This window comes from Cucumis sativus, chromosome 5 (assembly GCF_000004075.3).
Source record: "Cucumis sativus cultivar 9930 chromosome 5, Cucumber_9930_V3, whole genome shotgun sequence".
NCBI classification, from domain to species: domain Eukaryota; kingdom Viridiplantae; phylum Streptophyta; class Magnoliopsida; order Cucurbitales; family Cucurbitaceae; genus Cucumis; species Cucumis sativus.
Window position 1 is genome coordinate 10,872,769 of NC_026659.2, and position 25,697 is coordinate 10,898,465.

At 36.2% G+C, this 25,697-nt stretch overlaps 1 protein-coding gene across 3 annotated transcripts; it reads right to left on the reverse strand.

The window, feature by feature from the left end:
- Nucleotides 1–7,133: 7,133 nt before the first annotated feature.
- Nucleotides 7,134–17,427, reverse strand: LOC116403971 (protein FAR1-RELATED SEQUENCE 11-like). Of its 3 annotated transcripts, none has more exons than XM_031885988.1 (4): nucleotides 17,321–17,427; nucleotides 15,267–16,291; nucleotides 14,273–14,716; nucleotides 7,134–8,081 (listed from the first exon to the last, which is right to left on the reverse strand). In XM_031885988.1, the coding sequence occupies exons 2-4, from the start codon at nucleotides 16,245–16,247 to the stop codon at nucleotides 7,464–7,466; spliced, it is 2,043 nt and encodes a 680-aa protein (XP_031741848.1). In that variant the 5' UTR covers nucleotides 16,248–16,291; nucleotides 17,321–17,427; the 3' UTR covers nucleotides 7,134–7,463. The 3 variants fall into 3 exon arrangements, with proteins under 3 accessions (XP_031741848.1, XP_031741849.1, XP_031741847.1); XM_031885989.1 differs by having other exon boundaries at nucleotides 15,267–16,281; nucleotides 17,321–17,419; XM_031885987.1 differs by lacking the exon at nucleotides 17,321–17,427 and having other exon boundaries at nucleotides 15,267–17,303.
- Nucleotides 17,428–25,697: the final 8,270 nt, after the last annotated feature.

Below are 25,697 nucleotides of genomic sequence, written 5' to 3' on the forward strand. Positions count from 1 at the left end.
TGGTTCTTGGATATATAAGGAATCAATGGATGTGCTATTGAATGCTCTCCTATCACATTCTTTAGTTGAGAGACATTAAATACTAGATGGATCACTGCTGATAGAGGAAGTTTCAATCTATATGCCACTACCCTATCCTTTCCCGCATTTTATATGGTCCAAAAAACTTGGGTGACAACTTCTCATTCCTCTTTTTTCATAAGGAAACTTGTCTATGGTCATATTTTCAAAAACACCATGTCTCCAACTTGAAATTCCATGTCCTACCTCTTCAAGTCAACATTTTTCTTCATCTTTTCTTGAGCCATCTGTAGATGTTCCTTCAAAACCTCCAAAACTATGTCCCTTCTTTGAGTTGTTGTTCAAGAGTTGAGTTAGGTGTCTCAGATTCTCCTTAATAGATCAATGGTGGAGGAGAACACCTATAAATGGCTTGGAATGGTGTAATTCCAATGAAACTATGATAGGTAGTATTGTACCAATATCCTGCCCAATGCAACCATTTCACCCATTCTTTTGATTTCTCACCACAAAAAGATCTTAAATAAGCTTCTACACTACGATTGACCACCTCTGTTTACCCATCCGTCTATAATTCCTGCTAGAAATTACTAAAAAACACCTTATCCCGAACTAAAACTATTGACTGTAGATATCCGTGTAGTCTAATTCCACCTCCTTCACAAATGTTCAGGCATAGATTTAGCTGTGTAAGGATGCTTCAAAGCCATAAAATGAGTATATTTGCTCAATTTGTCCACAACCACTAAAATTACATCATACCTTGCTGCCATGGGAAGCTCATCAATAAAATCCATAGTAATATCCAGAATAAGAAACCTAGCTGGAGACAATGCTAAAGATTTATTCCTTTCGTATATGAGACACTCATCACAATATTTCTTAACATCATCCTTCATCCCTTCCTAATATAACTCCCCATTAGTTTCTTATAAGTGCGTAGATACCCTGAATGCCCCCTAAAAGCAAAATCATGATACATGTGCATAGTATAGTTGGCTGCAAAGTAGTTGTCTTAGAAATGACCAACCTATTTTTGTACCTTAACATACCTTGGTGTAAAGTAAAATATGAAGCATCATCTTTATTCTTTTCCAGTTCTACTACAATCTCACTCAACTTTAGATCATTTTTCACCTCTTCTTTAATAATAAGTAGGTCAATCAAAACAGTAGCTATCAATTGATTTAGATGCACAGTGGATGACATTCTAGACAAAGCATCTACTGCCTTATTTTCCCAACTAGGCTTGTAAATTACCTCAAAGGTATAACCGAGCAAGTTGGCTATCCATTTATGGTGTTGGGGTTGAATCACTCTTTACTTCAGCAAGAATTTCAAATATTTTTTATTTGTTTTAACTTTAAATTTCCTCCCGAGTAAATATAATCTCCACCTTTGTATAGCTAACACTACTGCCATTAACTCCCTTTCATACACAACTTTGCTTGATCTCTTAGTGACAAAGTATGACTCAAATATGCAAAATCGGAAGCATCTGTTTTGACTTCAAAAAGAAAGTTGAAATCGGGATATGCTAATATAGACAAAGTCACCATAATTGTCTTCAAAGTTTCAAATGGCATATGCGATTCCTTTGTCCACTTGAATGCTCCTTTTTAAAGTATGTTAAGGGGCTGCCACTTTACCATAATTCTACACAAACCTCCTATAATATCCGATGAGACCTCAGAGTCCTCTAACTTCCCATACATTAGTTGAAATTGGTTATTCATGAACTGCTAGTATCTTTTTCGAGTCAACCTCAACTCCTTTATCCAAAATGATATCCCTAAATACTCCACTCTTGCCTTGGCAAAGTCACATTTCTTCAAATTAACGTACAATTCATTTTCTCGCAAAATTTCCAACACTGATAAATGTTGCAAGTGTTCTTTCAAGTTTTTGCTATAAATTAGAATGTCATGACCGAATACCAATATAAATCTTCTTAAATAGGGTTTGAAAATGGCATTTATTAATGATTGAAAAGTAGAAGGAGCGTTCATTAGCCAAATGGCATAACTAGAAACTCGTATTGGCCTTCATGAGTCCTGAAAGCTATCTTATTATATCTTTTGATTGCATTCTTATTTGATGATACTTAACCTTCAAATATATCTTTGAAAACATAGTTGCTCCATTTAATTCATAAAAAAGTTCTTCAATGACAGAGATTGTAAATTTATCTGGTATAGTGACATTGTTTAAGGCTTGATAATCAAGACAGAATCTCCAACTACCATATTTCTTTTTAACTAATAAAACAGGACTCGAGTAAGGGCTAGTACTCGATCGAATAATCCTTGAAGCAAGCATTCTAATTTCTCCATTTTCTCTTTCTGTTGATATACATAGTGATAAGACCTTATATTAACATTATTAGTTCCCTTCTTTAGATGTATATGGTGTCCAATACCTCTCTTAGGAGGTAACTCTTCAGGCCAATAAAAAATATCATCAAACCTTTCCATAATTTTGGAATAGACTCAATCACAGTGAATGCCATCAACTCCATAAAAATTTGCAAATGTCATTCCTCCCTCCAAAGTTCTTTATTCCACTAAGAAACCCAAATCAGATAAAAGACCTTAATTTTAACATACTCTTTAAGCTTACTCTTGCCTTAGTCAAGCTATGATCACCCTTGAGTATCACCTTCTCACCTCTTTTGTAAAATGTCATGGTAAGCTTCCTCCAATCCACTTCTGTGAGCCTTAATGAATGGAGCCATTGCATCTCGAGAAACCCCTCTTAACTCCAATGACAAGGAAATATTTATCACCTTCCAATCTCCAATCTTCTGTTCAACATTTTTACAAACTCCTCTACCTTTTACGACTGTTTTTGAACCAAGTATCACCCCATAATATATTAGATGTCTTCACCTTTGGTAAGTTCAACAATGTTGTTAAGTTGTCAGATATAAAATTATGGGTTGCTCCACAATTAATCAAAACTATCACAACTTCATCATTGATACTTTCCTTCATTTTCACAGTGCCTGGATTGGTTAAACCAACAACTATAGAAATGGAAAGTTCAATTATTGGATTCTCCTCTCGCTCCATTTCAAGATTTTGTATTGCTTTGGTTTCCTCATAATCCTCCTATTTGAAAACTTCCAACTCCTCTCCATTTCCCCATACTATAAGCGTTCTCAATTCTCTCTTTTCTCGAACTTTACATCTATGGCCAACATAATACTTTTTATCACAACAAAAATAGAGTCCCTTGTCCTCCTTCTTGGAATTCAACATTAGTTAATCTATTCACTGATCCATCTCGCCAATTCTCTATGGCCAAGGTTCCACGCAATGTGATTATTCTCATTGAAATTGTGCTTTTATACTTATTTTCACTCAACTTTGAAGAATTAGTCACTTTATTATAAGGTAAAGTAGATTGAGACTTACCTTCTGAATTCATTTTCAATTTGGCTTCCCTTTTGGTTACTTCTCGATTCTCCACACGCTGAGCCATTTTCATCATTTGTGCAAGTCCCTTTGGCTCCCAACACTCTACTTCAGTAAGTCCTTTTTGGAGATAACCCATTTATAAAAGTATCCTCTAACACTTCCTTTGGAAATTGTGGTAACGATGTTACCAATTTTGTCAAATAAGTTTCGATACTCTTCCACAATAGTCTCTTGCTTAATTGCCAGAAATATGCCACAAACAGAACCATGCCTTACCAATCGGAATCGAACCAACAGTCGTTGCTTAAGATTTGACCAATTCATAAATAGTTCACGTTCTTCCTGGTATCGATACCAATCAAGAGAAGCCCCATCAAAAATTGATCACTGCGACGGTTAACTTCTCCAAATCAGATAGCGTATGAATTTATAAATAACAGTCAGCTTGGAATAGCCAAGAATTTGAATCTGTCCCACTAATCGACATATCAACCTTATTAAATTTGTTGTGGTCGCTCAAAGGCTCATCACCATTAATTTTGTTGGTCTGACCCTCGTTCTTCACCTCCTTTGTCAGTGTTTCATTTCCATCAATAGTGTTGTCATTCACTGTGTTTCTATTTGATGTCCCTTCTTTGGCTACTGAATTCATCATTGTTTCCTTCCCTTTTCCTTCTACATACTTCATTAACAAATGTTGTTGTTTCTTAGTTTGAATTTCGAGCGGCTCATTGCTTTTTGACAATTTGATGCAGTAATTGTAAAGCTTAGGAGTTTCTTTGAGGGCACTCGTTGGAGAGGTGTCCTTGTTGTCCACACCTAAAACATTTATCCAAAGTAGAACGGTTTTAAACTTTGTCAACCTTCTTCTTTGTTGTATTCTCACCTAGTTTGGTGGCTGAAATTTTTTATGGGTGTTCATCTTTTTTAGCGATCTATGAAGATGTGGAGAAACTTCCTTGTTGAAAGGTTCTAAATGAATTGGTCGAGTTTGCTCTCTGTTGTTTGTCTCAATTATTCTTTTTCTTTGAGAAATCTTGTTTTTCTTGATTTCTTCACCGTCTTCAATCCTGGAAGGTAAGAAGATGGCATCTGAAAGAAAAGTTAAAGGATGTAAGTTTACAATATCTTTAAACTCATCTTGTAGACTATGGATAAACCTGATAATTTATTGGTGTTCGATTTCAAGAAGATTATTTTGAGCGCCAAGTCTATAGAATTCTTCTATAATCCATTATTCTTCGTGAGCCTTGATGACACCGTTGATACTGGTTGTAAAGTAGTTGTTGGTAGTTAATTGGTAGGAATCTCTTCTTCATTAGACGTAACATCTTTGGCCAACTTCTTATTAGCTGTTTACTGAATAATCGTCTATTGTTTTGTGATTTATCCCACCAAGTGCTTGAGCCACCTTGGAGTTTGAGAGCAACTAATTGGACCTTCTTGTGTTCGGATGTATTGGCATAGTCAAAAAAAATTTCTATGTTCTTGATCTAATCAAGAAACTTCTCCACATCCATTCGACCATTGAAGGTTGGAAGATCTACTTTCATACGTATTTCTTGATCTTCTTGAAAATATGGTCAAAGTCCAAGCTCCCGTCGTGGTTCTTGATGAATGTTCAACAAGCTGTCTTCATTGGGAGAGTCAGAATCGTCTAACAAATGTCCAGGTAAGTTGTTTCCATATAGCCAGTTATTTTGAATGTGAACATGTTGATTTCTTGGTCGTTCTTGGTTTGCAGCTCGGTTTCTTAGTCCTTCTTGTCTTTCTTGGTTGACTGCAATTGGATTTCTTGGGGTCTGGATTGTTTCTTCTAAAGGTTGGGCATGAAATCGGGTAAAAAGACTAGTTAATTCTACTAATGACTGTTGTATATCCGACTGTCCTTTTCGAAGTTCTTCAACAACTTGTTCTACTAACTGCAAGTGTCAGTCAAAGGAGGCTTCCACGTCCATGGTTATGAGTGGTAAGATCCAAGTTTTTGTGGGAAGGGTGAGCTAGGATCACGCTCTGATACCAATTGATGCAATAATTGCAAAGCTTACGAGTTTTTTTTTTTTTTTTTTTTATGTATAATACTTCTGATATATGATTTATTAATAAAGGGGAAGCCTTTTTATAGGCGAGAAGTTTACAAGATTTGTTAGAAGTTAGTTGTTTTAGAATTAACTTGGAGTTGAGTTGGTTTATTTATAGTTAACTCAAGATATAAGATTAGTAGCTCAAGATGCACAAGCTTTAACTAAAGAATAACTAATCCTAAAATAAAAAAATGGTAATTCAAGATACTCACGAATTAGCTAAAGAACTTCAAGAAACATCAAGAAACATCAAGAAAGGAGAATGTTCTACATCAAAATGATACAAGATTTTCTTCAATTGCCAACAATTTATGAAGTTCAATGCATATGCTTTAAATCTCTTGATCAAGTGTCTCTAATTTCTCTTTAATCCTTTTCTGTGCCATTGTCTTTCCTTTACCGAGGGAAAAACGCTCTAATACCAATTTGATAAAAACATTAGTGTAGGTGTTCTTTATTCAACTTGGTAAAAGATACTTAAGTACAAGACAAATTGACAAATTTTCAATTCTGGAAATAAAACACTAAGTATAACAAAACAACAAGAACATACCACTTTGCTCTCCTCCTCTCAAGGAAAAACAACACCACTCACAAATTGATTCTTGTCCCCCCACACAGACTCTTCTCCTATCCTTTAAACTACCCCCTTACCTCGTAACTTAAGAACTGAAAAAATAACAGCATTACCCTCAGAACTACCCAATAACTTCTAATTTCTCTTTCTTCTTTCTCCAACTATATTTCAGTATTATGGAGGTCTAACATCTCCCTTGCTTAACTATAGCACCATCTGATCTCATCTCAAACTTTGTCTTTTGGCCCTACTTATATTTTCCAAATAGCCTTTGCAAATTGGGATCTTCTGGCTCTCTTCTCACGATGCTAGTCATCAATTCAGACCATGCTTGGAACTGAGCAGATCAACTCTCTGGTCTTTCTACAGCTAACACTGCTTTAGAACTCTTTAAATCTCTTAGCAAAGCTACTCGAACACCACACAAAGAACTCTTTGGAAGTTGACTTCCTACTCAAGGCATTTACTACAACGTTAGCTTTCCCTAAATGGTATTCTATAAATCCTTAATTAACTTGAGCCATCTTCTCTACCTCAGATTTAACTGTCTATTGACGATGTACTTTAGGCTCTTATGATCTGCAATAACATAACACCTCTCTCCAAACAAGTAATGCCTTGAAATCTTTAATGCCAACACTACGGTTGCTAACTCCATGTCATGTGTAAGATAATTACACTAAAAGCTGTCTAGAAGGTAAGCATAAGCAATCACCTTACCTTCTTCCAATAGCATACTACCTAGACCCCTTCTCAAGACATCGTAATAGATTTCAAACTCTATCCCCGCCTTTGAAAGAGTTATGATAGGAGTTGTTACTAGCTTCTAGAAAGTCTACTCGCATTTATCCGATAAACTTAGAATTCTTCCTGATCAGGTCGTCAGAGGTAATTAGTCTTTTTTTTTTCTTTTCATCCTTTTAGTACAATTAGAAATAAGGAATTCATACCATTGCTAATTGAGCCATTGATCAGTTAGATATTTCAAAACTAATTAACCCTTACAACATAGGGCACAAACGACAGAAAAGCTGAGGCAAATTTGTAAATTAAGAATTAGAACCGAAGGAAATGCATACACAGGAGAGCACGCTTAGGTCAACTATTTTACATTACAGAATTGTGGAGAAGGTTAATAATCCTTCTCAAGCAAGTATTTATAACACGACACCTTTTTCATTTGTAACATCAATATATATATATTCTACGCCTAATGAGATATGAAACTAAGCTCTTTGGCCTTTGAAATGATCACTCTTTTACCTAATTCTCTCTCTGAACCAGATCAGCAATCGAAATTGGGCTCGCTCCATGCAGAATGTTCCCTTAACTCAATTTCCTAATTTTTGTTTACAACATAAGTTACAAGTTCCTGTGTATGGTAGAAACATCCCTTGAACCTGGCAATGACGTGGGATGTTCCCTAACACGGGATAAGAGGAGAGACACTTGTTCAGTTGCGATATCAAGCCTCTCCCGGGATTTTGCAGATTCAGTAACAAGATTTGTCACCATGCTTTGCAACAACTGAATCCTTTCAGCATGATCGTTTGTAGTACTTGGAAGAAGCTTCGCTGAGGGCATGCTTATCCTTCTCCATCGTATGGGAAGATAGCTATCGGGTATCTGGAAACAGTTCCCAGTCGATAGGACTCGAAGAGCGTGACGGCAAAGAATTCCTGAGAACTCAAACTGGTGGCAGCTGCAACTTATGATGCCTTCCCGAGGTACCCAATACACCTTCCGACCTCCATCAGTTTTCGTATGATGTCTCACAAGAAATCCATCATCCATTTGAAAAGATGCATAATGGGCTGCCAACACTAGTTGTTCTTGGAGCTTCGAGAAGGCAAAAGGAGTAAGGATGGTGGCAGCATGCGATTCCATTGGAGCGCCTGTTTTGAGGCTGATATTTTGAAGATTTTGTTGCATTGTTTGTTGTTCTCCAGCTTGGTCTTTGAAATCCACAACAACAGCTACCTGATGCACACTTACACGTGATTTTATCAATAATTATCCTTATATTATAACAATAAAACCATTCTTACATAAAATAAACTGAATTTCTTTATGTTAGGGAGATCAAGTGGTTAGATGAACGTAATATCAGCAGCATGAGCAAAAAAACCAAATGAGAAACAATCCAAATCAAGGTCATATGAAATAAACATGAATCGCACAACACTATGCAATCAAATTCTTGATCAGTTTTTTCTAATCTGATTTACATTTAACTGAAAATCTCTCAACCTTTCATCTACATTGATGTTCCTACGAGTAGCCTCTCTTCCAGACTGCAGAATTTGGCATTAATCTAGGTGATAATTTCTAACGGTTCAGTGATCATTCATCTTAACTAAATATCTTCTACGATCTATTCCCTAAGATTCAAAGCTTGAAAATTCTCTGCTTGGCTGGGCACAAAAAGAAGAAAACCAATCATAATTGCATCCAGACGCGTATGTTCTAATCTATGGCCTCACCGTGCCAGGCTTTATCTAAATACGCAACCAAGGATCAGGCCCGTATTTTATGGACATCACTTTCTTGTTTACTCGTAAATGGAGATGGGGTGTAAAAGCCGAAACTGACTTATACGTCGGTTCGGTTTTCTGAAGTGTGAAACAAAAGAATAAAATAAAATAAAACACCCAACCAGTTTGGTTTTAGGATTAGATAGATTTTAGTCAGGAACCAACCCATTTACAGCACTAATTGGAGAAGCTGCTTTCCTAAAAACAAAAAAGAAAAAGGGAGAATTCACTTGTATTGTTTATTGTACCCTTGTGACCGCTACATCTTGTTTCTGTGTGACCCTCACTCTTTGTATTTCTTTCGTTCTTTTGAATGTTTGATGTACAACCATCTACCCTAGACTGATTCAGACTTCTAGCAGATCAAAAACATGACCACATAGTAACAATTTTTTTTGTATCAATTAGGAAATGAATACAAACACAATCTAACCACGTGAGGATAGTATTTAATTAAGTAACGAAGAAAAAAAGTGATATACGAAGAAAAAGTCAAATCCACGATAATTAACGTGGTAGCCACGAACATCCATATGAAAGTTGGCAATTTCAACACCAATCCAAATCAAGAAATGGAAAAATGGCACATAACTCAACAAGAGAGAAGGTTTTTGTGGCAGGAAGGCGATTGTGTTGTATTATGGACTTTGTGGGGCGAGAAATAATGGGCCTTTAAAGGGCTTGATATTTGATCTATCATTAAGTTTTGTTTCTCAGTGGACTTTGGTGAGTAAGCTTTAACATTGCACATTAGGTCTCATTTTACTCGACTAAAGACCAAATACTAAGGCCTCCAGAAAAGACTTGATTTTTTGAAAGATAATTAGAGAATCCAAGGGTGTTGACAAGCCTTGCAATCACTTAGTCAAATGGAGTGAAACAGCCGATACCATTCACTATGGAGAAGTATTAGGGCTCTCTAGCGAAGAAATAGAGTGCTCCTAGTTTAAGTGAGGTTTATTCTTGAAGATCAGGCCCTTTGGAGAAGGGTTATCACTGGCGTTTATGATCAGGCCCTCATGAGTGGTTGCCTATTTATCACACAACACCTCCTAGAGGAGTTCCTCATCAACGGGCATGGGACCCTGGCCTGAGAAGGGGGTTGTGTGATTGGGAGTTGGGCAGTAGGATATCCTTAATTGATAAGCTTAATTGGAATCATGGGCACTGATAATGATAAAATGAGATAAAGCCTTGAAAATTTGGGGGGAGAATTTACCAAGTCGGCCTTTAAGAAGCTTAACATCCCCGGATGAGTTTGTTTCCTTCAATCAACTTCATCTAGATGTTTTTTTCTTGACAGAAACAACTTTAATTGAGGTGATCCCTACAATGGTGAAGTTGTTCATTTGGTTAAATAAGTCTTAATATAATGGATCTGAGAAGAACAAACACTTAACTTTGGCTAGCGTGTCTGTGTTGACGTGTGTCTAAACACTCCAACAATCCAACACTTGACTAACAATTGCTGTGTTAGATATTAGTTTTACAAAGTCAAAACAGGACCAACATTTATTACTTGTTAACACTTGCTACATATACTAAAATAGACACATATGTAACAAAAGTAATAAAATTTAAGAGGAAAATACATCAAACTAATATTTAAGCATATAAATATATAAACTCATTGACTTCGAATTTCTTTCTTGTTTAAAAATGATATATATATTTTTAAAAATATATGTTTAACATCCATCTCCTAGATTTTAAAAAAAATGGTGGGTCACTGTGTTCGTGACATATCTATGTGTACCCATATTGATGCTTCTTAGCTTCTTAGCAATGCATAATCTGCAATGCAAAGAAAAACCCCTTGGTGGGATTGGCCTCCTTCAGTTTGTGTTTGCTGCTTCAAAAAGGATGAGGACGGAGACCATATTTTCTTAAATTCCCCTATGGCCTAAAAGAGTTGGATTTTGATATTGAATGAAGTTGGGGCCCAGACTAGTTAGAGGTCTTCTGTTAGAACACTTGCTAACAAGAACAAGATCTTAATTTATTATAATGAACTATATTTAAATACAAGTTAACCCAAGTATAAGGCACTTGGAACCTGCCTTTTAAGTACTTTCACTCAAGCCCTAAATCGCTCCACAGAATAACCTCCCTCTCTCACTTACCCTCCCTTCATTTATAACAAGATGTAACCACCCTAGTAACCGCACTTACATAATAACTAGTAGTAACCACACTTACACAATAACTACTAGTAACTTCTTAAGTATCTAATTATCCTTATACCCCTAACCCTATACTAATCTAATTATACTTATACAAGATAAACCCATGTATACTAATCTAGGTATCTAACATCTTCTTTGACTGTGATTTATCCAACCTTGGTGCAAGGATAAGTCCCGTAAGTTTATCTGATTTAATCTTCAATTGGAAATGCTTCCTGTAATTGCCTTTTGGCCTTTTGGGTTTTCCCATTTTCATTGATCAATCGAATGCTTTTTTATCTAAAAAAGAATTTTTCTTTTTGAAACAGAGACAAACCTCTTTATTAAAAATAAATGAGACTAATACTCAAAGTACAAGAGTAATATACAAAGAGCAAAATAAGAAAAAGATAAAGTCAACCAAACAAACTAAACAAAAATGAATCCATACAAAACATATGGGAAAACGACCAAGAAACGATCACAAAGTAGAAACAACAAAAGAACCAAAGCAATAAAGAGTTGAGACACTAGTAAGGATCTTAATACAAAGAAAAAATAAACACTTTGATGAAAAGCGCCCACTTCAGACTGAAAATTTGAATACCACAAGCTTCAATTTGAAAGGAGAAGGGAGAACCAAGAAGAGGCAATCGGTTGCTTCAAAACCGTCCAACCCAAATAAAATTTTCTAGAGATCTTTGCCCTCCACTGAAAATCACGATGACAAAGACAAAAACATCCAAAAGCTAAAACTTTTAAGCTAACTACAATTAGAAATTTTTGTTCTTTCTTGAATATGAGAGAACTAGTTCTGAATAAGTGTTCAAAGACTTGAATCCCAACACTTTATCTGCAGCCTTCAAACCTCACAAAGTACCCAACTATTGACCAAAAGGTGGCTGAAACCAGATTTCAAAAGAAAACTAATATGCATTTTTCTACTATCGAGAATTTATCTTCATTAGCCTAGATGAGGAGGAAGGTTATCAAATTTTCATTACACCGAAATGATGCCACAATCATTGACTAAGGGCAGTAGATCCTTAGGCAATTCCGAGGGAACTTTGATGGGAACAACACTAGCTTCATCAAATAGAGAAGAGAGATCAGCCCCTTCAACTTCTCAATTATTCTTGAAATCAAAACCATTTGGAAACCGAGGGACTCCTCACTGACACTAAATGGAGACTCCAAGGTCTTGGAGGTCGGTTTGTTGATGTCGGCACAACAAGGAGAGCCTTGCAACAAATTAACTTTAGGGTTAAAAATGGGGAGTTTTGAATATTTGAAATGCTTGACAAGAGAGCCTGAGTTTACTGACTTGGAAAGATAGTTAAGAGTCTGGATTTTGGAGCTGCAAACCTCCAAAAAGGTCCGGATTGTTTGCACAGATAGAAGGCTTTGAATTATGCTTCCGAGAGGGGGCTGAAATGGTAATTTAATGTCACAATCTCCATTCAACTCAGACTTCAGTAAGGCAGTCCATAAATTATTAAAAGATGTATGCTTCCGAGAATAGTGCTTCAGAATTTTCAAAGGATGTACTTGGGGAGCTTTGTCACCTTGTGAAAAGGATTAGTTTTGTTACAGAAACCAGAAACTGAAGGAGAAGGATCTGTGGAGGCCAAAATAGGAAATTGCCTTTGGTTGGAGGGAAAGTTGTAGTTTTTAATTACTTTTGAGGAAATCTCATAATTCTGCTAAAGGAGATTTACCCTTTTTTCTCTCACTACTTAGAATTACGGTTGCCAAATTAATGGGAAGTTGGTTAAAATTCATGGGTGCCAGTTTCTTTTTAATACAGTTGTGACCAATAGGGTTTTCATTAATTAAAAGTGGAGACTATTCAGATTCCCGCCCAATGGAGTTGGCTGCCAGCTATATAACTCAACCTTTCAACTTCTCCAGCATCGGAGAGCTGGCCGGAAAATGCTGCAGAGATGGAAAAGGGTTTCTACATTTTGGTAAGGTTGCAAAAACCGATCTTGGTACATTAAGTACAGGTGGGAAGGCAGAGAGATCATACCCTCATCGAGCAAAGCTTCTCTTACCCTCAGTCGGTCAATGGAATTACTGTAAACGTCTTGTACATTGGGAGATTTTCTGGAAAAAGGATGGTTTAGAAACTCAAAATCTCCAAATGTAGAAATATGTTTCCCCTCTTTTGGTCAGAAATTTCGATCGTTGAAAGAACGAATCCACACTGGTTTTTCTTAATATGAGCTTCACTACAATTGGTAAAATTAAGGGTTTCAGTGGCTATTTCTATGAGTCCTCCAAAATGGTACCTGATTGCTTCAAAAATACTTCTACACCAGAAATCAAGAGGAAGCTTCTTCACTTCAATCCAACCTCCATAGCCTTTCAACACCAGTGGCCTGCTATGTTTTGCGCCGTCCCATTTTTCAAATTTTAGGTGGAAATTGCCCCATTCCTGCCATTTACCTAATGCACCAATGAGGTTACTATGTGAGCCTTGATCAACACTGATAAGGGTGTTGTCATCATAAAGGGGGTTAATATATGGAATGGAATTTTGATTCCAGAAAATTGCGGATCAATCTCCAATCTTCAGAAGCGAAAAGTTTTAATATAATCCAAAGGTTATCAGTTAAGCTTAGCCACCTCATGGTTTTTAATTAACCATTGTTTTTTAATTGAAGGGGGATGACGAATTGAGACCTGTGAATGAACTTTATTGGAAGTCGGGCGAGGTTCCATTTTTCCAGATCTAGGTACTGATTGGTAGGAAATTTTTGGATTTAATAGTAGCAGCATAACTTTGTTTTTCCACCGAAGGTTGGAAGGGTGCTTTAATAGAAATGGTTGAGAACCAACAGGAGTAGTCTACTATGTCTGCATACTTTTCCAGCATTCTACCGAAGGAAGACCAACTTTGCATATTGACTCTTGAGCAGATTCTAAGGGTAGAGGTTATCACAACTGAGGATCCACCCCGAGTTGGCTTGGAACTTGAAGATCTTCTTTCACCCTTTGTCAATTTCACCATCTTTCTTGAAGAGAAGGTCTACTGGCTTATTGAGGAGATTAGAAATAGTATACAAAGTCCATCGGAATTGAGCTTCGAAGATTGATATGGATTTGTTGGCTTCCACATCTTCAATGATAAAATCTTCTCTCTTTCCAAATACAATAATGAGATTGATTTAACTTTGCAGCTGGCAATTTCCATGTTGAGGGGCTCTAGAGGCTTGGCTAAACTGGGGAGAAGGATGGAGGAGGAGGGAGGAGGGAGGAGGGCAGAGAGAGGAGAGAGGGGAGAGAACTTACCGTTTTGAAAATCCTTTACGTACCCTAAAAAGGAAATTTTTTTTATCACAAAGAAGAGCTGAAAGAGATGAAGTATCAAACAAACAGTCATGAATTCCAAAAACTGCACTGGATAAATATTGTCAAAATAGGTCCAATATATCTAATGCAAAGGAAACAGTATGATAAATCTGCATACCTGTTCAATAAACTGAGCAAGTCGGGTCTGTGCACTTAAAAATCGCTGAATAAAAGCATTGATTGCTTTTGACTGGCCAATAGTTGCCATTCCAGCAAAGAAATGGCTTCTCAAGAATGGTAATGCCCAAAGAGATCGCAAACTGTACAAGTTGGCAATGTGCCTATTAGTATGCAGACCAAAGGAATTTACCATGTCCCTCCACCCTATCTCAAAATCCTCAATTGACTCCAGATTATAGAGTCGACAGAATTCACTTTTCCACTCATTGTAACGTTCTCCAAGAATAGCATTAAACCATGATGGAAACTTTGCCACAATCATCCAAATACAAAGTGCATGCTTAGTAGTAGGCAGTTCCATCGCTATTGCATCTTTGAGACACACATTCTGGTCCGTTAATATTGTCTGTGGAGCTTTCCCATTCATGAATCCCATGAATGCCTTTCATAGCACATTAGAAACAAAAAAATAAGATAACTGAGAGTGATGAACTATTTAAATAGATGTCATATCCACCCCTCGGCCATAATGAATGAAGAGGCAAATTTGAAATTAAAAATGGCAATGACATGGATATGAAGCTGCATCGTTTCATAAAAGTAGATGAAACCTAAGCTAAGAAGAGAAGCAGATGCACTGCCAGATTCCTCAAAATTTTTAATTATAATTCATTTACGAAAATGTGATGCAAGATTTAAGACCTAGTACTAAATTGATAAGGATGACTTTTGTATATATCATATTATGATTAAAATCCCAGTAATGACAGCCTGACAGGCTGTGCATCTGTTTTCTAACCTGACGATTCAAATTCAGATCAAACTATTAAATACTTTCAATGTTCTACTATTATGGTACCATTGAGAATACTTGTTTCATTTTCTAGACTTGACGAGAAGGATAAGTAATACTATAGTATAGATACCAGAAAAAGTTACATGCTCAATGTGATACACCAGCTGACGAAGGAATAATATTGAAAGTTTAGTACCTTCAAAGCCCATGTAATCGATCTCAAATTCTCCTCCCGAAGAAGTACACAACTTAAGAAGCAAGGCATGCCATAGTTATTAATTCCAACCCATATCCCAAGTGGCATGTCAAATGCTGTCAATCGATGTGTGGTATCGAAGACCACTGCATCACCAAATGTGTCATATGCCTGAATGGATGATGCATATGACCAGGCAATGTTCTCTAACCTGTTGTTTGAGTCGATCACATACTCAAATTTGAAATTCGGATCTTTCTCTTTAATGTTTCTGCACATCCGCAATAAGTCAATGCTCTCTTCTTCATGATCTAATTTTCTAAATGATTGAAGTAGATTTCTTACATCCTTCTCAGTGAATGGCAAATATCCTGGCTCTACACCTTTCTCCAGCTCCATGAGCCTCATCATTTGCTGCACAGAAATTCCTGATTTGGCATACATAAGAATTCGACCCTTGTCAATCTCAGAAATTGTTCGATATGCTGGAAGGAAACGGACTTGGTTTGGTTCTAATAGTTCATGATTATGGTGGTTTGCAAAACCAGTGACACGCCACTCTGGTGGTCCTAGTTCCAATGTTTTGCTTATCCTCATATAAGCTTGACATCCACACCGAGAGGATTTTCTATTTCTCTGAGGCTTATTTTCGTTTGGTGTCTTAATAGGTGTGCTACCAGCACGATGGCAAACAAAATACCGCCTTGTGAGGCCTTTCCCAATCCCATCTTTTCCCTCTGTTCGGTGTCTTCGGATCGAGAAGCCACATCTCTTAGCAAATTCACTATAAAACTCATAAGCAGAGTCATGAGTAGGAAATCTTTGCCCTATATATGGAGTTGCATCATTACTTGAATCCAGGGACAGCCTGGTTTCATCAGGTGACTCCTCCGTGCTGCCGGTTTCGTCTAAAGACAAGGACTGTTGGTCAGAAGGATCATCATACACGACCAACAACGGACCAGTATCTTCAGACATCATATCTCATTTAACTTCTTGAGTTCAAGTTAATACCCTGGCTTGAGCTTTAGAAATCAGCAAACGAGAATGAGAATGGGGCAAAACTTATGAATAAAATAAATAACTTTAAAAGATTCAGTACTCTTCATTTTTTGTCTTAGGAATGTGAAGCAATGAGGAAGCCATAAAACCATGCCAAATGAGTGTTCAAAGATTACAAGTACAAACATTTTCAATTTTATCCCAAGAAGAACATGCCTAAGTCACCAAGAGCCCGTCTGGTAACACCCTTACTTCTTGATTCACAAATCATGTTTCTCATCTGTTGTTTCTGTTTACTCTTTTTTAAAAAGGAGAAATCGAACTAGCTTTAGTAACTGGTTCTTGTCTTTTTGCACTTCTTTTTTTATTTTAAAAAACAAGTAGAAAGAGGTTTGGTGACCACTTCTTGTCCCATGTTCTATGAACTAATATGAAAGTTATTTTTTAAAAGATTAAATACCCAAATTTTATATGATTATTTACAATTAGGCATTTTATAAGTAAAAAAGAAAAGAAAAAGATGAAACAATGGAGGAACAAGAAATAAAACTTGATATTGCTGTTTCTAAAATGATTACAAATTTTTAAAACGTATCTGATAAACGAGTTGAGAAATAAGAGCTGTTTGCAACTAAATGCTTTTCTTTCTCAAAACTGAAAAGAAGAAACAAGAATGTGATCACACGGCCCGTGAAATGCCCTCCCAGAGCTCAAATATAGTGCAGACAGCTGGTAATGAATTCGCAAAAACGAAAAATTTTCCTTGCAAAACTGTTATGTCATCATATTCAGATAAAAGCCAGAATTGACCAAATGAACTAAAACCTTCAACTGCGGAGATCATAATCAAATTGGCACAAATTTAAAACAAGAAGACGGCCTACACGTCTAATTTTCATTCCGAAAAAAAAAATTAGCAATCTGGGTCAGGTGTGTATATTGTAAAGAATAAAACGGGCAAACAGATCCCTTCGAATTCATTCATGATTATGAATCGGGAGTAGGGAAAACTGGGAGAGAGAGAGAGAGAGAGAGAGAGAGATTGTTTTTACCGGGATTTAAAGGTGGAGATGGCGCCACGAAGATGTGAAAGTGAAAGGAGCAGAGCCCTAATTTGCGCATGAAGGAGATCGGACCCTATTTATACTTCCTGCGCACTTTCTTATCCAACGCCTTTTCTCTACTCCTTTCTTTTATTTACCCTAATAAATAAAATAGATACTGTTATTATTATATTCTTATTTTTTTTATAAAAAAAAAGTTTTCATGTTTAGCAAACTGTTTGAAAACAGAATTTTTAAAACTCGGATTTAGAGAAAATAATGTCCCATTTTATCCTTTCAAATATACCCAAAACAAATCGAGATATTTACAAATTTTTATAACACAATATCATACTCTATCTATAATGGAATGCGGTGAACTTTTTCTATGTGTCTTAACTATCAAATCATAAATATAAGTCTATCTTGATCTATCACAAATAAATTGTGATTTTTTTATTATATTTGTAAATATTTTTAGATATTTTGGCATATAAAATAATATTTCTTTTCAAATATGCTTGATAATATGTTTAAAACTTAAATTTCAATCTAAACTTTTTTTTAAATGTGTTAGAAAATAGATTTTAAAAAAATGTTTTAAATGGCAAAATTGTAAATATTTTTACCATTATAATAAAGTTTTACTTTATATGAAGGTAGATCGCGATAGACGTAGATATTCATTTATTAGTATCTATAATAGATGGAAAGTAAAAAACTTCTATATTTGTAAATAACTTATGTCATTTTTTAAAAATATAAATAAGTTAGGTCATTTTGGTATACTTGGAAACATCCCAAATATTTATAAAACATAAAACTAAGAGTTATTTTAAAAAATATATATAACAAACCGACAAAATATTTATACTTATAGAACAATTTTGAAAATGGAAAAAGCCCATAGAGCCACAATGAAAAATACCAAAAATGCCCCAGTCAATGGTTGTAGTTGAGGTTCGTACAATAAAAGGTGCAGTTCTATTTGTGCATTACATGTACTACTTGTGGAAGAAATTCTTACAACGACGCCAAAAACTTAGTTTGAGGGTGTTTGGGTTACATGCAAGATGCTCATTGTGTTTCTAAAATTCGTTACAAGCACTAAATCCTCGTTGAGTACAAGTTCGCCTATCGCTTGCCCGAGTGTAAGTGACAATAGATTTTCTGGGTAAGTCAAGGTTGAACACAGGAAAATGATATCAAATCTTGGTTAGAAAGCTTACTCCTTTGTTTAGTCGGTATAAAGCTTGACAGTGTAAGTAAAAGGTGTCTAAACTAACCTAATATCTACACCAGAGATTCTGTAAAAAAATGGAAAAGAGGAGATAAGATGAGGTATGTGAACTAACTTGTTTTTTTAGGGAAAGAGAAGGAATGTCTATGTGTCAATGGGTAGTTAATGTTGGAATTTTTGTCATAAAACTTGTAGTTTGTAATCATATTCTGTTCAATAAAGTCGTTATTGAGAAATTGAATATTATAATCTTAAATCCAATAAACTAGTCGAGGCTATTTTTGAGGTAAATTTGAACTTTATGTGGAGACATAAACGTGGATCAAGTTCGAGTATATAGCCTAAATAGTCTATAGTATATGAATAATGGTTGGACGCCTTATTTAGAGAAACTATGGATGCGACCTGCTTTGTAGTAAGTACAAACTAGGTGATCTTGAATCGTTCATGTAGAGACATGAAAATGGGGGCATCCTATGTAAAGTACTTACATAAGATTGAACCATGAAATAGTCACTTTTACGTTATAACACTGTTTACTGTTTAAAATTGACTATCTCGATTATTGATGACCTGGGTAACTTAATCTTAATCCTGAGCTAACTATGAACTCCTGTTCACACGAGATTATTCTTAGATCTACATAGGTGAGGGCAGCTCATCAGCATTGGCCCAATAAGCCTCCCATTTTAGGGGTAAGATCGGGTGGATAGTTGGGACATAGGATGCAAGACGAAATTCACTCCTACCCGTTTTAGGGTTAGTAGATAGGTTGTTCTCTTAAGCACTAAATTCAAGTCTTAAACAAGGGGCTCCATCCTCTCATTGGCCCGAGAGAATTAAGTTTATAGGTTGGACCTTAAACCAATTGTTCAATAGTGGATTAGTGGGGCTTAAAGAACAAGATGTAGTATCGGGGGTAAAATGGTATTTTGACCTAGCTGAGGTTATGAACAACCTGTGAAGGATTAACTTACTGATCATGATTTTATCAAATGGACATAAATATATCTATAGCGAAGGGAGTGCAGCTATGGGACTTTAGTGGAATAACTCGTTAGTTAACAAATGTTGATTAACTCGGTCTAAGAGTTTAGCCAATTAATCTTGAATCGTTGGAGCCCATGATCTATAGGTCCATTAGGTTCCCTTGCTAGCTCATATGGAATAAACTTATAAAGTGTGATGGAATAAATCGAATTGTTTGAATTGGAAGAAGAGAGAGAAACCGACAAGTATATGTGATATAGTCGTCATATTCAAATTAAAAATAGAGCTTTATGTTTAAATGAGATTTACAGATTCATACTAGGAAGCTCGGAATTGATGGAAATGGTCAAAGTTGTAAAAAGTCAAAATGTTGACTTTTTGACTTTGAAAAGTCAAACTTTGACCAGCCTTATATTCAAATGTGATTTAAATTTTGAAAAAAAAAACATCGATTCATCGGGAGGTCGAAATTCGTCACTTTTGATTTGAAAATGTCAAATGACCATTTTACCCTTGGACTAAGTTAGTGGGAAAATCCAACATTTTTTTTGGATAATCTACTAACACTTAGTAGGATATGTGACTACATGAGATGTAGACACCTAGCCCACTAAGTTCGACTAATTGTTAGTGGATTATTAGGTGTTGAGATTTGACTAACTAATTACATGCAATTTTGCATGTAATTAAGTTATAAATAGGGTTGCTTTTATTTTTGTTAAAGACTTTTGCACTTTCAAGTAATTTTAGAAATTGCAAATTTATTACTCTCCCAAATTTCAACCAAACTTATACCTTCCAATTTACATATATATTTCCATTAGTTTCTTCACCAAACTGGGTCCCGCAACCCGATTTAAAATTCGGAGATTAGCTGGTCAATTCTAGTGGTTGTCCCTGTTTGAGTACGTGAGGAGATATTGAGAATTTCGAAAAGCATCAAAGGTATATTTTCTTAAACCCTAATTTTTTTTAATTAGGGCTTTCCAAGCATGTTTATCACTAAATAGTTTGGTTGCATATAGAGTAAAATTGATCCGTTTTTTCATTGTTATTGAATGCTTCTATCTATTAAGACATGCAGAGGCCCTAAATGCGATATAAACCAATTGACTAGCTTTTAATTAAGGTGAGCACTTCTCAATGCCTTAAACACCACACTTACTTACCTGTCGGGATGCAAACGATAAAGCTTTGTCAAACTATTACTATCTAGAAGTGGTTGCTTATAAGACTCATATTACCTCTCTTTTAAGGATGACAACGTCTCAACACCATTTCACCCACACTTTCTCTCTCGAGTAGTTGGTGACAAATGTTGACCAAGCAATGGAGTATAGCTTAACTAACACGATAAACCTTACAAGCTAGTCTTCTTATCAAGAACTTATCACAAGCCCAAGCTATTGATAACTTGTAGAAATACAAGTTATTGTAGTCTTCTATGTAAAATAATGAGGTCTAAATGCATGAGAATAGAAGAAAACAAAGAAAAAAGTAGGCGATTTTGCTAACTTATGAATAACATAACATGAAAGAGTCTTATCTCTGTTTTACTGAGTTTTAGTGCTTATATCGCAGAATTTCTAGGCAAAAGAAGTGAAGCTTGGTGATATAACGTCTAGGCGAGAAGGCGTGTTCAACCAAGGCATTCAACAAAGAAACAAGCTAGGCATTTAGAACATTAGCAGACAAAATTAGTTGGAGTGAAAGTTTGAAAAAGTACAAGAGGACAGTCTGTGTAATGTCGCTATAGCCTTTCAGAACAGTAATGGCATGTGACCTCCTGTCAACATCAGCTCTTGCCTATAAATGAAGTTTCTCACTTCAAAACAAAGTATGCATAATTTTGACTGGAGAGCAAGCTCAAACATCATCCAACCTCCCTTCCCTAAGTTTCTAGGTGAAAGCCCATAACAAAAGAGAGAGAATTCTCCCTCCTTCCATTTTCCCCTCGTCAATAGGCAAAAATCAGAGTCAGGGAGGATGAGAAATCATACTCTGAGGTGTAGTTCCTTATTCTATATTCCATTTTATGTTGATATTGTAATGTGTTGTAAGATGTACTCCATGTGAAGGCCTATAGTTATTTTATTTAATACATTGCACTTTTTATTTCATTCTCCCGTATTCTTGCTTCCTCCTTTCTTTGATGTGTTTAATTAACTTGTAGTGATAAAATGTGTTTTAATGCTTAGAGAATCATGATACTTGTATTTTAAGTTCTGCTAAGTTAAGTGTGAATGTCAAGAACATTGTATATTCGAAAGAAGAATAATGATTTTGATTGCAATCATCTGACAAATGAGAACACATGCCTAACTACGCGATTGGCGAAAGGATTTAGCAATGCAGTTTTATCACCAAATTCATCATTTACTTACATTGTAGAAATGCAATGTGTGTGGTGAAAGCACTGAGAGGTTACCTGCCTTAATCAAGGAAAAACAACATAGAATTCTTATAGAATGATTAGATATAAATCATGGTTTAACTTTGTATATTTGTATCCCAAAAAGGCGAGCAAGTCTGGCGAAGGCATCGAGAGGCAGCTTGCCTTAATTCAGAGTTAAAGTATGGTTCGTATAACCTTGAATCATTGAGCACAATTTATTGCATTTAGATGGTTAGATCATTCCAACATTGTCATGCCTTTAATGAGTTCTTTATTCATTTTCCCTTATCTCACATGTCGTCTTGCACCGTCAAAAGCACCATAGTCTAAATAGTAGAATAGAAAGTATATTATCCATATACCATACTGTATAGATCATACCGCATGATTTAGTAGCATAATAGGATAAATTAGGATCTTAGATTCTCTATGTTCGACCTTGAACTTACTAAGAAACCTCTCTACGCTTATACTTGGATGATAAAAAGGAAAACTTGAACGATAATGTTTATACTTTGCGAATTAGCAACGTATAGATAGAAGTTCACCTTTTAATGCATACTCCTATTTAGTCGCCAATTTTCACTCAATTAGAGCTTATATCACCATATCCACAACTATTTTGTTACATATATAAATAACAAACAAGTTTTTGGCATCGTTGTCGGGAAATTTGATGTTTTTCCTATTTAGGTTAATTGTGCACTAAAACTGTGCAAAAGTTATATTTCAACCGAAACTCGTTCTTTAGTCGAAAAGCACATGAACAAGTTTATGAGTGATGGCGAACAACCTGCATTTCAACTTGACCCTGAAATTTAACGAACATTTTGGAGGAAGCACAATGATACATAGAGGTTAAACTGTGCAAAAAATATGGATAATCAGAACAATCCAAAAAACTTTGCCAGTCAGAATGCCGCAAAGCCAAACCCCGTCTACTTGGCCCATGATTTGGACCGTCCCATACGTGAAAGCATCTACTAAGGGTTAACTGATCTAGAACTTGGAGTTATCACAATGCAGCTTGATGATGATTACACGAGCTACAAACACGTTAAGCATGGTACCGACAAAGTAATTCTGGGAAAAGGCGAATCGAGTGAGACAGGCCAAGTGTTAAAATTTCTTGATGAGTTGGGAGCAGGAGATAGGAAGAAGAAAGTAGAAGAGGTGGTTGTGGAGTGTATGATAGACTTAGTGGTTTTGCATTTGAATGGTGCAATTATCATACGTCATGAAGCAGGTTCATCGCTTATAAGATGCTCACCATATCTCTCTGTATTTTGTGATTAATTCTATATTGCTATAGGTCATGGGTCATGATCATAGCATGTGAAATGCTCACTATGTATCTCTTCATCGTGTAATAGTTAAGTTCTCGTTGAGTACAAGTTTTCCTACTACTCGCCCAAGTGCAAGCGAACAGTAGGTTTACCTGGGTGATCCAGGGTCAAACATAGAAAATTGTTTTCAGATATTAGTTTTAGGGTCTACTTGTCGTTTAAGAGTTATGACAATTAAGTTAAAAGAATATAAAAAGAACTAAAACTACTTACTTATACCTATAGACTCATGCACATGAGAATAAATTATGGCAAGATGAAAGATTGAGCGAACTAACTTGTATGCGAGAGAAAGGTGAAGGAAGGTCTAAGCATTATTAGGCGATTAAGCAATGTGAGAGCCTTGATGTGATGTAACTTGCATAATCGGTCCATGATTAACGACTTTCTCTCAAAGTGTTTAGACGCCACACTTACTCACCTTCTCTCAAATGACTACCTTTTGGGATGCAAATGACTACACTTGCTCACTCATGATGGAGGAAAGGAGAAGAAAAGAGGAAGAGGCAAGAAGGAACTAAAGCTAAGGTCGTGGGAAGATGACACTCTCCGCCAAACATTCAAAGAAAAGTGAAAGAATATAGAGTCTCTGGTGGAAACAAAAACTAAGTTAACAGAAATTTAAACCTCCAAGCACAAGAAGAAGAAGAAGCTCGCAGGCATGAGCGAACGAGTAAAGAGTGTGGCAGAAAGAAAAAGGTTGCCAAAAATAAAGAGGTTGACCGCTTGAAGGTTGTGGTGGAAAAGTTTGGTGAAGAATTTGAGAGGACAAGTCCTCTAAAGCCAAGGTCGTGGCCTAAAGAATTCAAACTTGTTGATCCCTCACAACCAAAGAAAGGCAAGGGCGAAGCGGGAACATCTAGACTTGAGGATGTTGAAGAGAGTGAACCTCAAAGTGCCCAAGAGTTGCACAAGCTTATCAAAACAGAGAAATGACTCTTTCCATTAACCAGTCATCTACTAGACTTTCTCTATGGACCAATCAAGGCATTTAGATGGAAAAAATTCTTTAGGGGAGAAACAAAGATTAGGTTGGATATTGTGGACATGTTTTTCACAACAAGATACCATCTGGAGGAATCATTTGCAATGATAGAAGGCGAGAAGGTGCCCTTAACCATAGAAGGATCAATGATCTTTATGGTCTCTCGAACAACCCGGATGACTACCCTATCCAAAGGATCATCACCAAACTTATAGAACGTGATTTGAGCAGAAATTTAAAGGCAATCACCTGGCCAAGTGCATGTTGAGAAGAAACGCCGATTAGAAAACTGAAACTATACCCTTACCAATTGACAACTGAAGCCAATATTTGGTTATACTTTATAAAAAAGAAGATAGTTCCCATGCGACATGATAGTACCGTGCCACTCGAGTACACCCTACTCATATACTACATTATGAAGAATCAGGCATTTAACTTGGGATGGGTTATGAATAGAGTGGAGAAACTGTGTCTTAAGTACCTTCTTACCCTAGTAAGATACCGACATATAGAAATGGGTGGGAAAGTTAACTTAGCGGAACTTAACCGCTTAAGAACCCTTCATCTCAATCAGAAGGAAGAACGCCGCTAGAAGACACAAGAGCAAAGGAGACATGAACCTGAGCACAAGGAAGTTGATGAGTATCCACCTCCATCGCCGCTAAAACGCAAGGAATCAACCTCATGGCAAGAGGTTGACAAGGCCAAAGCCAACCAACCTAATATTTTCCTCGTCTACACAAAAAGCAAAGAAAATTGATAACTAAAAGAGTCTTCCAAGAAGAATCTCCCACTCACTTAGACCTCCAAGACAACACTCCACCTCCACCCACCTCGCAAAAAAAAAAACACACACGCCTTTTCTACCTACCAAATTACCTCTAAAATCTTCCATCTCACCAAGTCAGTGCAGCCCTTGCCTGACTTTGTCCACCAAAAACAATCCCACTATTTCAGCTACCAAACCCATCTCGCCATCCTTATCTCATGATCATCCTCCCCCTCCTCCCAAAACCCAAACTCCTCCAGGCTCTCCTTTGGGATAAAAACTTGTGTCTCCTAGCCATGCACCACTTAACCCACCAATCATCAATCTAAACACAGGGTATCCTGACTTAAATGTACCTGTACTCAATCTCCCAAAAGAGAACGTTGATATATAAAATGAAGCAAATAATGCGCCACTAGAAGCCTTGTCAAGTCACCTTTATAACAACTACTATTCTTGTTTACCAGTGAATCATCCTCTCATGTTAATGTGGTTTCTTGCCTAGAGATATTTAGTTATCATGCAAGCTTTTTATTGCAGACCTCAAGCTAATCTACAATTAACTATCAAAAGTGTTGGAAAAATATTCTCAAGAGTTTGTAAGAACAAACATGCAAAAAAATGGTTGTCTTGTCTTGAACTTTGTACCAGGGTAATT

What these genes read in the sequence shown, in the direction of transcription:
- LOC116403971 (XM_031885988.1), bottom strand. Translation starts at nt 16,247, where the DNA reads ATGATGTCTGAAGATACTGGTCCGTTGTTGGTCGTGTATGATGATCCT. An exon ending in CGATTACATGGGCTTTGAAG is followed by an intron (nt 14,717 to 15,266) that starts GTACTAAACTTT and finishes GTGCTATGAAAG; the next exon opens with GCATTCATGGGATTCATGAA. An exon ending in TTGCTCAGTTTATTGAACAG is followed by an intron (nt 8,082 to 14,272) that starts GTATGCAGATTT and finishes AGTGTGCATCAG; the next exon opens with GTAGCTGTTGTTGTGGATTT.